This window comes from Semicossyphus pulcher, unplaced genomic scaffold, assembly GCF_022749685.1.
Source record: "Semicossyphus pulcher isolate SPU_LCO1_2020_fin unplaced genomic scaffold, fSemPul1.0.p SCAF_20, whole genome shotgun sequence".
In the NCBI taxonomy this organism is placed as follows: Eukaryota; Metazoa; Chordata; class Actinopteri; order Labriformes; family Labridae; genus Semicossyphus; species Semicossyphus pulcher.
In genome coordinates, this window is record NW_027211694.1 from 15,676,865 (window position 1) to 15,694,764 (window position 17,900).

Here is a 17,900-nt window from a genome sequence, read left to right on the forward strand (position 1 = left end):
AAATGTACGTTAAGTTGGTGATTATCCTTGAGAAAGTTCGAAACTTCCACGTATTTGTGTCTGATGTTTGTGTTGTTGCTCATGCACATTCCCGTCACTGTGGTGATTATCCTTGAGAGGCTTTTAATTTGAAGCTAATGAGTGTTTGTTTTAGCAGCCGCGCACGCCGCTACGCACGGGGAAACGCGGGCGTGTGCGTGATTAAGGGGTGCGATATAGCGAAAGCGACAGACTGTACAGATGTTCGATAAATGGGCTGGAACAGGCGCCGAGGAGAGGGGACATCAGTCAGTCTCCCTCAAACATACACACACACACACTCTGAAGACATTGCTACGCTCTTATTGTGCTCTAGTCAAGGATAAAGTGCGACGATTACCGAACACAGGCGCACCTTTACACCTTTAGCAGGGCTAATGATCTAATGAAGCAGAGCTAATTAGCAGAACAGAGCTTAAATGGAAAGTCTGGATTAGTGCGGAGCAGAATGGGATGTTGGGTAATTTGTGTGTGTGTGAGAGAGAGAGAGAGAGAGAGGAGCGTGTGTTGTTTATAAGAGTAAAAGTCATTCCAAAACTATTCCATGAATGATTCGTAGCAAACATTTCTCATCATCACATATTGCGAGTGAATTAGCTGATATGCCTGGCGGCTGTTGTCGTCAAGCTTAACAATAGGAAATGAAGGAGTGTGAGGGTACAGAGGATATTTACACACTCTGAATCAGACGCATCTTTATCTTGTTCATCATCGCCTCTTTTTCCCCTCCACACACTCTTTCATTTCCTTCCTCCAACCTCGTTTCTCTCTCCGTCTTTCACACCTCATCTCGCGTCAACTCGCCCTCCTCTTTCATAACGTTTCGTCATAAATGTTTAACATAGCACCCGCCCTCGTATATCTTAAATATTGCTTGTTGCCGTGGCGCCCAGAAAAAAAAATCACTTGGCCAGTAATTCAACATCACGCTGTTTGGATTTTTCTCCGATGATCTTAAATGTTTTATGCTACGCTAAACATCCATTCATCCTCATATTTATCACAAAGCGCTGAGGCTGCTGCGAGTGTACAACTATCACTTCCACGCAGCAGAGTCAGTCACACTTTTTGCGAGTCTCGCATGCCAAACGAATAAATGCAAATTAAAAGCCGATATTAAATTCTGCCCCGCTTCCCCTCTCTCTTTCTGTCCCAGGTGGTGTGTGTATCGCCCAGTCCTTGAAGATCCCCAGGGAGCCCAAGCCAGGGGAGTTTGACAAGATCATCAGACGCCTGCTGGAGACCTCCAACGCCAGGGCCGTCATCATGTTCGCTAATGAGGACGACATACGGTACGCGCTACGCACTTCAGCAAGTCCCCCCCGCTGCCCCTGCTCAAAATTCTTCTGCTGCCTCGCTTAAGCAACATATTATGCTGCATTTCTGCTGGCTTATTAACTTCAAGATGATCATTGATTTTAAACCATTAATATTGTAGAAAGTACTTATGTGAGTCCCGTCCGGAGTTTTCTCTCCCAAACAGTCAATAATAACAATTAAAACAAAGGTGCATCGCTATAAGTCCAGTTCCAAACAGATAATATGTTCAAGGCAAGAAATAAATGGTAAAGAAAGAACCAGGAAATGCTCACAGTTAGTCCAAAGTCTCATTCGTCCAGTCTGTGCTTTCCGTCCAGTCGTCAGTCCGTCTGAGTCCGAGCAGCTGCAGTTATATCCTCGTTTCCAAGATGCAGGAATAACTCCACGCAGCTCTGTCTCAATCATGTACACGCCTGTGTAGACTGTTAAGGCCCCTTAAGCATGCGTCACCTAGCAACAGGTAGCTAGCGAGCTAACGAGCTATTAGGGCTGTCCTGAATACCTTATTTTGGGCTTCCAAGCTTCGGCAGCAAATACTCGATTGTATTCAAAGCTTTGCTACGACGACAGTGACGGCTTAATCTATGATGAACTGATCAAAGGTTACAGCTCCTACTCGTTTCATTCGTATACTTTATAGTAACTGTGTGCGGAAATACGGACACACAGCGACCTTATTGAGCCAGGTACAGATCATGAGAGACAGATCTGTGTTATATTTGCTCGTCCGTGGTTAAAAAGGTTAAAATTGAAGCTTCGAGAGAGTTTGTTTCAAGGCCCCTCACATTAAAAGTTTAGTCCTCGCCATCTTGTTTGAATTGCCGCGCAATGAAACTCGGGATACGTTCGGCCGCAAAGTATGCACCCGATGGATACTGCATGGCCCGGGAAAAGGAGGACGCATCTGAAGGAGCCTTTGAAAGAGGACAGCCTTCGACACGCAGCTGTGAGGCCGTCCCAACCCAGCGGTTGCAGCCTTCGAAGGAGGTGGTCTACAGGAGGATGCGCCATTCATAAACTGCATAGACCGATAAAGCCAACTGAAATGAGACGATTTGGTCTTCGGAGGATTTCATGTTTACGTCACCAGCTGTTCCCCCCTTTAACCTTGCGTCAGCAATCTCAACATGTAGCTAACAGGCTAACTAGCTATCATAACTACCCTCACGTAACTTAACCTGTTATTTTAAAGATAACTATTTTCAAGGCCCCTTTTGTTTTTTAACATGTGTAACGCTAGCTATTTGATGAGTTGAAACCAAAAACTTTTGCATTTAAAGTGTATTCCCCACCTGCTTGAGAGGCCGCCATCTCGTTTGAATTGGCGCGCAATGAATCTTGGTATACGCTGGGCCACGAAGGATCCATTGGTTGCATCCTTCGTGGCCCAGCGTATCCCAAGATTCATTGCGCCCGGCAAAAGGAGGACACATCTTAAGGAGCCTTCAAATACATCCTTAGAAGGATGCAGCCCCTGAATTGGGACACAGCTGTAGACCGTCACTCTGCCGCCATCTTGGCCTACGGCATCGTCCATTTAAAGATGCTGGAATGATTACGGTTGGAGATGTGCCAGTGACAAGAATGGGTGTGTAGTATGTGAGCCAATTGTATCACAGACTGTGGTAGGGATGTTATGTCATTATTCTCTCTTGCACTACAAGTTGTTTTTTGTCAACAGACGAGTTCTCGATGCAGCAAAAAGGAACAACCAGACGGGTCACTTCCTGTGGGTGGGCTCAGACAGCTGGGGATCCAAAATCTCTCCTGTGATTAACCAGGAGAGAGTGGCTGAAGGAGCCATCACCATTCTACCCAAACGAGCATCTGTGGATGGTAAGTCACTCTTTTCACATACCTGGCTTTGTTACACACAAAAGGAAGTGTGTGTGTGTGTGTGTTTGAAATCTAATAGATCAAATGTAGGGGAAGTGAGAGACACCAGAAACAAAAGCGAAACACTCCCATGTTCCCCTCCCTCGTGATCCCAGCGGGCAACAAGTTTTTGCCATTAAGCCACGCAGGAAACCCTCATTTGCTCCCCGTCGGAGCTCTCTATTAGATAATTGACTCCTGGAGGGACACAAAGGAGACGAGTTATAAACCGAAAGTGAAGAGAGAGAGAGAGAGAGAGAGAGAGAGAGAGAGACAAAGAGCGCCTGTGAGGAAGTTTAAATGAATCAAAGTCAGCTTTTGGTGGCTGACGTGAGGGAACACACTATGGGGTCTTCAGAATAGACGGAGGAGCAGGGAGTGAGATGGAACCAGCGGGGGGGGGGTTTCATGAAGAGAGCGTGCACTGTTACCAATTTAGCAGGAACACCTGACAATCTGATGCAATGTAACCCATGAACCACGCAATATATGCGACCTGTATGAGGCCTTAAAAGTTCCGTTTGATGAGAGAGGTGTCGCTTTAAACGTATACCTCTAATACTTTTCATTTAAAGCGATAGCACTCTGTAACACTCGGGAGGTTGAACAGTCTGCAGTGACGTTACCTCCCCGCTTCCCGTCCGTGGATCGGTATAAGTCCTGGATGGACGGCAGGTTGGTTAGGATGATCCTCTCTGCAGACCTAACTGTCCGTTGCAGGCGGTTCCTGCCCTGTTTGGTGGCCAAACCAAAGAGAGATGGACGTGCAGAGAACAGAATGGATGATAGCGGTCGGACACAGTTCTCGGTCCGAAATTCCACTGTCATCTCCACGGTCTGGAGCAGCATGAGCTTGAGATGGTTCTGACCACACCGGAGGACCAGCTGGTCCACCTCCCGTCTGTACGCCGCCTCTTTTGGCTAATGGCTTTTTACTTTCACTTACTGGCCATGTTTGAATGAAAAGATCTCTCCCACCGTCACATCTCTCCGCTAAATATGAAGCTGTAGCGAGGGGACAATAGGTTAGCTTTGCCTGGTAACTTGGACAAACTAGAAAGCAGACTTTCTGAATGCCCGCTTAGCAGAGATCATTTCCTTCCCATAAACTTAAAGTTGTACCACAAACTATTTTTGATGACGCCTGTAATCACAATGAGCAACATAAGCATGTGATCCCGGATGACGCCTGTTGAGCTGCTCGCAGCGCTAACCCCACTGTTCCCAGCAGTCTCAAGTATCAACTGAGCTACCCAGGTGCGCATGGGACCAATTTCCCCGACAGCCGAGGAGATTAATCAAGGCAGCTCCTGTCAGCTTTTACACTCGTCCGGCAGAGCACAGGCTGTCCCGATGGTCCCCAGTGATTACCCCTCCCTGCACGGTTTGTTTAACACGCACTCTGTTGCCCTAATCTGCAACCCCGGTGGTGTTTTTAATGACACTTTCTTCATATAAGTGACGTTTAAGTGCTTCTTTGTAGGCCTGTGGAGTGATGTAGTGAAAGAAGACGCCGTCATTTCAGCACGGACAGAGCAAGAAGCTGTTTCTCCCAAATAATTGTGGTGTGAAGCGAGCAGCACATGTAAAAGGAGTGTATTAGCCTCCTTATTCCTCTTCTCTTCGCCCATCTCTTTATCTCGGCCTGTCAGCCTCTGACAGGTATTTCCACTCCTGTGAGAGGGAAAATATGTTCTCCCCTGTTCCTCTCCTCCTCGCTACTTATTAAATTGGACAAGTAGCCGGCTGAGACTGTGAGAGCTCATTCTAAAATGTTTGCTCTGCCTGTTCTCGGCTTCACATTCCCACATTAGACCATTAAATACAATCTCAGAGTGGACCTGGAGATGGATTCAGGACAAGTTCAAACAGAGATCGCTCGCTCCATATATTCTAACTTTCACCCTCTCTGTGTTTCTAACAGCATTCGACCGGTACTTTCGTAGCCGCTCGCTGTCCAACAACAGAAGGAACGTTTGGTTTGCTGAATTCTGGGAGGAGAACTTCAACTGTAAGCTGGGGATGCACGGGAAGCGGCCTGGTAGCCTGAAGAAATGCACAGGTAAGACTCATTGATGCCGCTGTGAGGAACCTTGGGTTTGTGTTGATGTTGGCGCCCCCTGTGGACAAAGCCGTACCTCTTATGTCTTTGTTGATTATGTCCTGTACATGCTTAAGTGGTCATATGTTTCACTCACTTTAAATCTTTGCCCTGGAAAATGTAAACAAAGGCAGCCCCCCCCCCAGCAGTTTCAGGCATTCAAAATAACTATATAGAAATAATCAATCTTGTCGCTGAACTTATCTACAGGAAAAGTCCATCTGTGCATTACATAGCGCATCTCTTCCACAGAGCACACAGACACTCTGCATGCAGAGTGTGTGGGTCACTTGCCTGTAGACACGCGCGACGCTGCAGCCCTCATATATAGTGTCGGTGGGATGATTGAGTCAGAGTCGGCTTTTCAGTGAATGTGTCCCCCGTTATTAGCAGAACCTCGACATGGCGCTTCACCTGTTGCGCACACGCGTCGTGAGGTTGTGCGTTTGGCGACATGTGCGACTTCCGTTTCCAAAGTTCCCGTCATGGGGCTGCTCACGCTGATTAAACATACATTTGAACACAGTTAGAAACGGTGGATGACAAGTAACCCAGCTGCAGCCCACAAGTGGCTGTGGCTCAGTGGTAGAGTCGGTCGTTTTTCAATCGGAAGGTTGGAGGTTTGATCCCCAGCTCCCTCAGGCTACATGTCACTGAACCCCAAATTGCTCTGGTATGAATGTGATATCTGATTGACAGTTGGGCACTTTACGTAGCAGCCTCTGCCATCAGTGTGTGAATGTGTGAATGTGATATGTAGTGTAAAAGCAGCTTTGAGTGGTCGCAAAGACTAGAAAAGCGCTATATAAGTATAGTCAATTTACCATTTACCATTTACAAGTCTGTTTGAAGTCACTGAAGCAAGTGTGGTAAAAGTAGGAGAATTTTTGTTTTGCAGAATATAAAATATACTTTAAAGTCCCAAATAATATTAAGTATAATAGTTTGTATGTACGTGAAAACACATTGATGTGCTCCCTTATATTAACAATAGAGCATAAAGAGCGAGAATTTTCATTTCGGCCGCCCCTACTATAAACATATGTAAAAGTGATAATACTTAAAAAATACTGTCATACAGATACATGTCAAACCGCCCAGCACTACGTCAGTCTCTTTCATAACCAACAAAAAACTCCTCACTGGAGCTTCAAATTCTTACATTACATTAGCGTTTGTTTCCAGATAAAACACAGCCACAGAACAAGCTGCATTTGGAACAACATTAGAGCGATCGCACGCCGTAATGAGGCAGGCTTTGCTCTGATTGCTCCCGAGTTCAGACACAAAAGGAATACTTATAGCAGCCTCTAGCTAGAGTGGGTTTACCTTCTTTCAGATATGCTTCTAATAGACCTTTTTTCTCATCTGCAAAACATCCCACATTCTTCTGTTTGTTGGATGCACGCTTCACTGATGCCGCTTCCAGGTTAAATAATCCCCAAACTCTCGCTTTTATCTCGCTGACATTAATCAACAGCTTAAAGAGTTCAGCCTAAAAGTCTTTTTTTTTTTCCCAAACAGGCGTGCAGATTTATCACATCGCTGTGGATTGTCTGAGGCTTCACTGGAGCATCCCTGCTTTGTCAACAGGGACAATTATAAGGGTTTAATTAGTGTATATATATTGTAGAGCGCACTGTGGCTCTAATAAGTATCCTTAAAGCTCAGATCACACAAGCTGTTACGCTCCGAGGAGCAATACGGCTCAGCGAGAAGTATTGTTTGTGTACTCTTAGCTAAAAGGGAAATTAAATGATTGTTGGTGTCTGCGCTTGTAAACACAGTATTTAGCCTCCACAATGTTTGTGTATTTTTGCTCTAACAGCCACTTCCTGTCATCGTTTTTGAGCTTCTGTTGGTGATATGTGGTTTGACCTGCATTTTGCTGTCAAATCCGACTGCCTGCAGCTTGTTATTGTACACAGGCTGCTGCTATGTGCATGTGTGTGAACATGATCTAAAGAGGGCTGCGTGCGCACTTTCGCTGCATGTACAGCTGACGCCGGCTGCACAACAAATGTCACACTTTCAGCAGAGTTAGTGACGCAAGCCGACTGGGTGTCCACAGTCACACATTTAAAGTATATATAGGACCCCATGCTGCTGGGTGTGTCTGTTTGTGTGCATCACTGTGAGAATTCCTCGCTGACGACCGTCATTAGTCCCCGTAATTAGGTTTGTAAAGGCTGCGACTCGCATTGACCGTCTATTACCCGTCCGTGGCATCTGTGTTCGTGGGCGTGTATGTGTCGAGGGCCCCCGTAGTCGCGCGACAGAGTCCATTAATTCCAAGTGCCGGGGGTTCGCGACCTCCGAATCATCAACACAGAAGCCAATCAGCGGCCTGCTGCTCAAGGTCGCCGTGGTGACACAGCTGATGGGAGGATGTGGAAATGGGTGTGATTATTTTGTGCGATTGGGCTGAGAGCGAGAGACAAATATAAAGAGAGAGTGTCAACATGCGCAAATAAGAAAATGAACAGGAAGAGGGATGGGAAGATAATGTTCGACGCACAAATTAGAAACAGGGAGACAAAGAAGTGGCGCGAGAATACATGAATAATGGAGGGAAATAACAAATTAGAGCGTGCAAGCCAATAAGACACATTAAAATTGAGTAAAGGAGAAGGAAATGAGAGAAAATAGTTCTCTCTGTATGAGAGCTAATTTAGCTTGAACATGACCTGAGCCCAACTTTAGCCAGGATATGAATACATCTGTCTCTGTCAACACGATGTGCAGAGGGCTCGACTGTATAAATCAGTAATAGCAGAAACACTCACTTAATGTATCATAGCGACACGGGCAATGCTGTAATATAGAGCTTCATTTTAAGTTAAATAATGTAAGAGAAATTTGCTTCGCAATTGCGATGTGCGCATGTGCAATAGTCACATGATAGGGAAGCTATCAAGCTGCTACTTTATTGTCGCTCGGTGCAAAATGAAAACTCAGCTTCTCCTTGTCCTCGACTTATCTACAGGAAAAGTCCGTCTGATGTCACATTAATGCAGCTCTTCACCAGAGCACGGACGGAAATGAGTCTGTTTGTCACCTGCCTTTTAAACTGTCAACTAGCACGCGGCACAGCTGCCACCGTCGCACGCAATCTCTGCTGGATTGCTCGAGGCTTTCAGTAACGCCAGGTGGCTTTTCGGTGAGTGTATTCCCGATATCAGCGGCACCTCGTCCTGGTGCTACATAAACCGACGGGTGTGGACCCAGGGAGAGATACGATTCTTCATATTTCATTGTTATAGATTCATCATCGGCCTTATTTTTACCTGGCAGTCCTTTCACAAAATTGGCCAAGCTTTGCTCTCTGCAGTGCAGAACTCTGCAGTGCGTTATTGAGCCTTGCTGCGCTAGTTTATTTGTCGTGTAATAGGTGCTATATTTTTAGACATAATAGGAGGGTAAATGTCATTACTATTTCTACATGTGGAGGAGTTAAGTGTTACTTTCTGTGCACTGTTTGCTAGTTTAATCCAACACAGTGTTTAATAAGATGCCTGTATATATAAATCTGTCGTGGAGACATCATATACTTTACACTCCAAATCAAACATCTCCCTTTGCATTTCTACACAAACATCATTACACAGCATTATAAACCGTGCAGCCTGTAATCAGTGGCCTCTAATAGATAAAGAAAATAAATGTCACACTACCCGTCAAATACGTTTAAAATCTTCTTTTGCAACTCTGAGCAATTGTTTGGTTTCCACTGATGCTGAACGACTCTGTCAGGGTTTCATCAGTCAGGCTGCAGCGAAGGCATCCTTCACTCCATGACTCATGCATCACCTTCTCAAAAAAGCCCTTTTCTACTGTCTGTCAGTCCCACCTGCAAGGCTTTTAACTGGATTCTTGTGTGAGAGCAAAATGAGTTACATGATGCTTATTGAAATGTGTATGTACGGGATTCAGAGGAAAGGAAACGCACACAGACTCTTATGGTTTTTGAACGTCTTTTCTCCGGTCGTATAATAAAGTTTAATAATTTATTTACAGCACATTACCTCAACTTTCATCTTCCAATTGTAAGCAAAGAGAAAAGGGAATCCCAAGGCTCTTTATTTCCTAAAGCTCGGCTTTAACCGACCAGGACAACTCCGACGCAGACATAAACCTGTGCTCTGCTGAAAGCGTGCAGTCAGGTAAAACTGATGCCCGAGGGGAAGCCGACTGAAGCAGACACCAGATAACAGATAAGCCGACATACACACTTACATGCTCACAAACACTTAACGTGGCCAGCGGCTGCAGATAAAATCACGCATGAGTGCACAAGCTCTAATTAAAGGGCCACTTTGACACCTGATCCTCCAGTCCCACTGGCCTTGTTTTCATCATGATGCAGGTACATATTTATATTTTTTATTTTCATAGATCCTCACACTGTGATATCTGCACCACATTGGAGTAAAATGGCAGCGAAATAAAGGCTGAAATATAACATCAGCAGATCAAAGTTTGATTGATGAGCGTGCTTCTATTTTCTCTGCGTGTATACCCGGTAGAGTCGACACGATACCAGAATTTCAAACTAAGATACGATGCTAGTAAAAAAAGCTGATACTCGATACCTGTTGCGATACCATGGCAACAAAATAAGAACTCTAGGTGCCAAAAATAGGGTAATTTTCTTGTTCTTAATTGTCTTTAGTTTACAGCCAAGAGTCTGCAGGTTGGGAATAAAAAGAAGAAAGAAATTAAATATTTAAAATTTAAAAAATTTAAAGAATTAAAGTATCGAAAATTTTGACAACCTCATTTCCCAGCATCCTTTGCAGAAAGGATTTAACTGCCTACATACAAAACATGAAGCAGCATCCTCACCTAACTCGCAGCCTCGTCGCTCGATTCATGACACCCTTCTTCTGCGGAGCTTACATTTCCCAGCTTTTGGCTGCACACAAACACACCAGGACTTATTCGCACACATAGTACACACACACACATATATTGTGTCCACATGCATTGGTAGTGACAGGAGATGTAAGCCTTAGTTACACACACAGGAAACAACGTTGTTACACTGCTCTCTGTTGTTTCTCTTTGTCTTCCTCCTGTGTGTGTTGTGACCTCTGTCACTGTCACTCTCGAGGGTGGGGGGGGTTGGGAGTCACACCAACATTGTGTCTTCTATTTTTCTTCCCTTTTGTGATCTTTCTTCACTTTGTTGCCTTGTCAATCTTTACTCAACTTCCTGTCTGTCTTCAGTTTCCCCTCGGCCTAAATCCCTCTCTCATCTCGAGCTTGTTCCTCTTCAGCTCTCAATGTTTCTCAGCCCCCATTGATGCAGCTTAGTGAATTACAAAGTCCAAACACATCGCATCATTTTGTGATATTTAACAGTCAATGTAGCAAATAAAAGCTGTATAGTTTGCACATCGCTTATTACGGCCGCATCTAGTGTTGCATGCAGGCTTCAATGGGTCCAATAACACTCGCTCAGAGGTCTTTCCGCCCTTTTATAACCTTTTAAACAACGTGTGCTCTGATAAAAGCAAATATTGCTGTCAAAGAAATCCTGTAGTTTTTGTTTAACTTTGGGTCGCGCCTCTAAAAAAGGAATAATGCAAGTTTAACCGGCAGCAAGGGGAGATGCAAACTCTCCTCCAGGTGAAAATGGGACTGTAACGAATGTTAGCAAAGAGTGCAAACTCTGAGATGGAAAATCCTCCCACAACAGTCTAAGCTCTGCTTCCCCTGATTAGCAAGATTACCATGAGACTGTAGTTCCCTCTGCAGCGCCCGATGAAGGCTGCGCTATTACTTCCTTCCTCATTAATTGGCAAATACAGAAGATTATCGAATCTTCCACACGCATGCCTATAAAGCTCTATTTCCCTAGTTTAACATAAAATATTAATACTTTACAGAGCGTTATTAATGTGAGAGTTATCTTCTGAAGGCGTCTCCGCGATCTGTTTTGAACTTCTTTTCTTACTCAGTTAAAGAAATGTTTGAAGTTGCATCCGACGCTGTGCGAGGACCCGTGAGTGTGAGACGCACGCTTCAAGCTCCAAGAGTTAATTAGATCCCGACATAGCCCGGCATGCACGCGTTTACCCTCGCGCGCAAACACATGTCCGCCCGCTGCAAATAGACCATATCCTAACGAGGTCAATGGGGAAGGAGAGTTATTAGGCTCGCAGGCTGGATAAACTGCTCCCTCCCCTGTGAGGAGGCCTCAGGGCCCGACAGGCTGAGCGGTGGAGGCAAACACAGATGGAGAGCTTGATGGACAATTTAAGACGGACAGATTGCAGACTGCCAGACGGAGACGGACAGACAGGCGGTACTTTATGACTCCTTGCAGCATTGGTTGAGAAACGTGTAAGTTTGCTGCAGTGAAATGATCCTTTTCCTGTTCCACACAGCGCATGCATAAGCCTGGATCCTTACACAGAGACACTTTATCTGTTAAGGTGCACAAGAGACTGCTTGATGCCATCATGAGGAGACCTGTGTGGTTTAAAGCACCAGTGTTGAGCTGCCCATCTATCACTGTTACGTCTCCGACACACACACACACACAGAGTAATCCATCTTGAGCAGGGCCAGGGGACCCACTGCTCACTGTGGCCCTGTCACACACCTCTTCCTCACTGATGCACACCCAAAGGCGCATCTGCAAATGGATACAGACACACACTCGCCTAACACTCAAATAAACCCAACACAGACTAGTGAGGAGCTGCACTTAAACAAAGAAACATACAGATTTTTTGGCGCAACCTGCAAGGAACAAAAACAAAGTGACACCTGTGGTGCACCAGCTTAATGTGACGCGCTTATCAAGAGCCTAGAGGCTACGCTACATTAGCTTCAGTATGGCAGGGGGACCGAGCAGCCAGGCTTTGCATCCACTAAAGTAACTAGTGAAGTCGGCTGTGTGGGGGCATTTCGGGATCCCCCGTCTGCCGGAAAAAAGATGCGGCTGAAGTGTCAAACACGCCCAACATATTAACTGAGTGATATAACATTACGTATCACGATGAAACATGGAGTTGGTAGGGAATTATTGTGTCACTTACAATCAATGGCGTAGCGGTTAAATGTACTTAACATGTACTCTATGGAAGACAAATCAGTCCCCTCAAGGGCTTCAGTCGGTGACCATTTAACGCCGCTTCCTACTATCTGTGTGGAATAAATGCAAGCCATTGTAACATCAGGAGCTTGTAGACTTCCAGCACTATACTATGGGATTTAAATCATTGCATTTCAGTTATGTTTAGCACTGCATGGAAGTGTTCTCAATGTCTTTGTATCATTTTAACTGAAACTTTAAACATACAAACAACAGTTATATTCAGGATTTTCTCAGGCCGCATGTAACATTAGATTAATTTTTAAAAATAGATTATTAAAGATGGTAAAATGTAGTAAAATTTTGCCTGGGGGATCAATAAAGTTAATCTTATATTATTAATTACACATTAACATGTCTAGTGTGTTTTTATACATTAGTAATGTTGTGAAATTAATCAATACATTATAATTGTGAAACCGTGATTATTCTTCAGACAAAATCTGTAATCATATTAAGTCTTCAGCATCTCCTGAGGTAAATTACTGCCTCTTATGCTGCTCAATGCACCACCATGCTCACCAGCTTATAATTAAGTTCATCTCTTGTTTCTAGTGGTCGACTGATATGGGCTTTTTAATGGCTGATGCCGATATTTACAGAGCAGGGCGGCCAATGGCCGATATATGAGGCCGATATCATGTTCTTCCTAATTTTTGTGTTTGATAAAATACAACAATTTAATAACAATAATAAAGGAGACCCAAAATTGCTAAACTTGAATGATCATTTATTTAACGCTGTTGTCTGCATTATCTGCAAGTAGATCTGCTTTCTGTCTATTTTAGATTTAAAAAAACTATGCAAATGAAAAATAAAGTTTTAGTGCACTTGAGCACTTGCGAGAGAACGGCAATTTATAAACTTACATAAAAAAGAAATGAACAACATCATTGTAGTTATTGTTATTGAGTTAGGTGTTAAACGGCGGAGCCTTCCCCTTTAAGAACGGTGGCCTTATGTGACGTCTGGCAGGTTTGTCATGGGAAGTGAGTGTAAACTGTGTAGAGAAGGTACCTGCAGCAGACTCCGTGAAGTGCATGCTTCAAGCCAGCCTGTGTATGCAGACATGTTTTGTTTAATAGGCCTTGTGAGCGCAGACATCAGTCAATGTCGATTATGTCAAAATGTCAGTAATCGGCCACATCGACCGGTTAATCGGCCAGCCGATCGGTCTATCTCTACTTATTTCTCTATAATGTGTTTCTCACACTTAACCCCTTTAAACTTTACTTAATAAATAACTTAAATTGGTTTGTAAGTTTTAAAACTTTTTTTGAGTTCAGTCTCTGATAGTTACTTTGGCCATTATGCCAATCAATTTCTGATGGTGTGTGTGTGCACAGTCTTTCCGTAATTACATTGTTTTCATTAACTTTTCTCTCCTGCATGAGCAGTTTAACTGCAAAGGCAGCTTATATATTACACACTACGTTTACTTTAGCTTTGTCCTGTCCCTCATGAGCAGGTCTGACAATATGAGGATTCAATGCATTTGTGTATTACAGCAGATATGTGCACATATTTACTCCTTTCTGCCGCTACATGTATAAGTACGTACCTGTATGTGCATGAACTTTATCTGAGTGTGTGTGTGTTTGTGTTCAGGTATGCTTGTTCAAGAGAGGGAAGATGCAAAGCGTGCTGACACAAAACACACATTCCCACAGCGGCACAAATGAAAACTCTTGTTTATTTGTTTGCGTGAAAGCTGTGCAGGAGAGAGATTAAAGGAGGAACGGGCCGACGAAAGGAAATTAATAAAAGTTGAAGGCAGAGAGAGAGAGAGAGAGAGAGAGAGCTGGAGAACACAGCGGACAGTGATTCAGCATAATATGAATAATGACTAATGAATAATTTATATTAGCTGTGTGTACTATCAGCAGAAATGTACACCAGTAATAATGTAGACATCTCATATACATTAGCCACACATGTCTGTGACATCACATTATGCAAGAGGAAGGTGTTGTGCAGTGACGTGCTCGCTGCAGGCTGGCAGAAGGTCTGAGGACAGAGGAGGAAGGAGATGAAAGAGGAGGATAAGAGGGCAGACGAGGCACAAAGAGAGATCTGTGCCAGCTTCCAGACTAACACAGAAATATAGTCGGCAAGAGAGTTGGACAGCCCTCGACACTTTACTGCAACTCTCTTTTGTAGTTGTAGCCACTACTTCTATCAAAAGTCACGACACTCAGCAAACAATGGACAACTTGTACAACAGTGCAGTAAGGTTTTTCATCATACAGTGTTGTGACCAAGTCATCTTTGCTCAAGCCCAAGTTAGTCTCGCGTGATTTGGTCCAAGTCTCAAGCAAGTCTCGAGTCATTTTATCTTGGGCAAGTCACTTTTTATCCACCAAAGATCCAGCACTCTTACCTGTAGTATAAGGTCTGTATAAAGAGAAAAGACAAGGTGTTAGTAGCCCGTCTGATAATGATATTATTGGACATTTTATATAACCTGTTCAAAAAGTATGACAATGAATTGTATCTGTATTATCTTGGCACAGACACAGCCATGATGATGGTCTGCTCTGAGACCGTATTGAGTAGAAAGGACGGATGAGGCTTCTCTTTGGGGGCTTTGATGTTGCGTGTTGCCATAGCGAGCAGTTTGACTGACAGTCAGTCATCCAATCATGACAATCACATACCGGGGAGATTTTAGAGTCGTCCAGTCATGATTCCCAGTTTGCGCTGCGTACATACTTGAAAGTTAGACAGAAAGCTAACATTCAAACTTAGGAACGCACGCAAGTCATCTGAGTCATCATGCCTCAAGTCCCAGTCGAGTCTTAAGTCATTTATTTTTTGTCACTAGAGTCCACATCTCTGCAATCATAACAGATGTTGATGATGTGAGAGACCCCGCACATGACGAATAATCATTAACAGTTTTGTTCCTGTCGTGTGTGGAGAGAAACGATATGAACAGAACAGCACACACACACACCAACAGATTCCATCTCACAACTGGAAATCTCGCCAAATCTCTCGCCATCAAACGTGACTTCAGAGTTGACAAACATGCGGGCCAATGTGCAGGGAGAATAGGCGATGACAGTTTTTGGACTTTTTATTGAAAATTCACAAAGAAAAAACTCTGGATGAAGTCGTAGAGGCGGCGTGAACATTGGCTGTACATGTTACAGCGCAGGCTTGTGCTTCCTCCTTCAGTCAGCTTGCTTCCCCATTGGCTATTGTTTCGTTTCCATAAACCTACTTTTGTTGCTGTTTTAAAAGTTAGTAAAACCTGAAGGGAAGCGAGATGATCAGATTAAAGAGGGGGCTGTTTCACAGCATCCATCTTTTTATGGTCATAACTATGGTGATCAACTAACCTTTACTTTGGTGCCATTGTAAGGTTCATATTTGTAGTTAAAGAGGGGGTATTATGCTGTATCACATTTTAAGACATATATATATAATGTTGCAATGTTGGATGTCCAGACTAAACATGGGTGAAGTTTCAAATCTGTAGGTAAAAGTATGTCGGAATATTCCCCCGGGTTTCTCAGCTCAGTCTGCAGGCTGCCGTGAACGCCAGGTTTCACACAGTTTTTTCTACGCGCTGCACTTTGTGACGTCACAATGAGCAGCCTCTGCAGGCTTCGGAGAGCTGGCCAATCAGAAGAAAGCGGTCTTCTCGGGGGGGGGGGGGGGGGTTTCTTAAAGGGACAGAGCTGACTGAGTTGTTTTAGGCAGAGGCTGTATGAGGGCCTGCACAGAGCACCAGTGTGTAAATGATGCTAAGCTACTCCACAGGTATCAGGAGTGAATTAAGAAGCTTGAAATTAGCGTAATAACCACCCTTTAAAGTCGTTTCTGAAATTTCACTGAAATAATGTGAAGAATATAGTAAAGTAAAAAATAAACAACTCCTAGTTCCTGGTTCATCTTTGACCTACTGTACTTGCTGTAGTTGTGCGCTCACTATGTTCCTTCACAATAACAGATTATGATCAACAATTGTGCTGTGGTGACTCACAAATATTTAACCTCTAACAACGTTGTTTAGGTAATCTTACTGCTTTCTCCCTCCTAATGAAACACTTAATGATACCACAATTATCAACCTGCCTGTCGACCTGACCTCTTATTGTTTCCCTTATGGTTTCTATACCTGGAAAAGTACGCTTAATTAAAGTACAGAAACCACAAGCAATATCTTTGAAAGCCGGCTCATCTGTCATTTAGTCATTAAACCAGCTTTTTAGTCGTCTTTTCCTTTGCTGAACCTGAATCTGATGAGCTGATGCAACATTTTCTCACAATTGACGCTTGACTTCTTGACAGCTTTGGGTTTTTTTTACACTCTCTCAAATTATTGACCCGAATCGTCTCTACAACCGCATACAAACTCTCCAGCTGAGCGATATTAAAATGATATTTGACATTGATTTCTGCCTCTTAATAGCTACGGCACCAATGATTGAGCACACACACACACACACACACAGGCTTGGATCTACTGACTGGTATTCGTGCTGCAGTATATTGACATAATCCTTGGCTCCACTGCTCTCTTGTCAAATCATGTAGAGCAGAATCTCCATCTGATGCTCATTTCCTATTCCCTGCTATTGATTATTCATTTCTGTCTTGGCAGATTAGCCCTGAAGCTAGCTCAGAGGCAGACAAGTACGGTTATAACAAGAGATCTGTGTTTGCGTCGGCGGGAGGGCCACTTTTTCCTCGCCTTTTGCTCTGATAAATAAAGCAAAAACATACTTAAGCAAAATACATGTGCGAGTTATTACGGCCGTGATTTATAAATGAATTACGGTGTGTGTGTGTGGGCCGCAGATCCCCATCCTGTCAGCTCCTGACATCTCGCAGACGAGTTTGATAAATGAGAGAAAAGCTAATTAAGCCACCTTTATGTAAATGTATTCATCACCATCTGAATTAAGTTTGCGTTATCCCAAGGTTTATAGATATATTTCCTCACGTAATTATTCTCAAACTATCTCATCTGCATTTTGAAAAGGTGGATAATTTGGGCGTGTGTGTGTGCGCCTGAGAAAACGCATTAAAAGAACAAAAAGAAGGGGAAAATTCTGCTCGGCGACGAGGACGGAGAGGGAGGGGATCGAACGTGTGTTCCTAATTGATGTTTAATTAAGGAGCTTGTCCAAATCATTAGTCTGCCTGTCATCCGTGCTGCCATCAATCACTCTGTGTGTAAAACCTGGCCGGCACGCTGGTCCATGAAGGCATCCATCAAGGCACTTAGCCAGTCAGCGTTCTCGCATTAGCCTCACCTCGCTGCCTGCAACGTGTATTGCTCTGTCTGCGACGCAGCTTTGGCTTCACGAGAAAAGGTAGCGAAGCACGTATTTAATTGGCATCAGTCTAATTGTTGAGCCTCCCGGTAAATGAGCGAGGAGGTGTCTGGAAAGTTTTGTTTGTTTCACGGAGCATTTTGATGGTGTGAGGATTGAAAACGCATCAAGG

At 44.0% G+C, this 17,900-nt stretch overlaps 1 protein-coding gene across 2 annotated transcripts in view; it reads left to right on the forward strand.

The window, feature by feature from the left end:
- grm8a (glutamate receptor, metabotropic 8a) overlaps positions 1–17,900 on the forward strand; it is a 258,297-nt gene that overhangs the window by 167,909 nt on the left and 72,488 nt on the right. For both annotated transcript variants that reach the window (XM_069670739.1, XM_069670740.1), the window contains 3 exons: positions 1,196–1,331; positions 3,041–3,195; positions 5,159–5,296. In XM_069670739.1, coding sequence (XP_069526840.1) covers positions 1,196–1,331; positions 3,041–3,195; positions 5,159–5,296 — 429 coding nt within the window. The remainder of the gene's footprint in view (positions 1–1,195; positions 1,332–3,040; positions 3,196–5,158; positions 5,297–17,900) is intronic.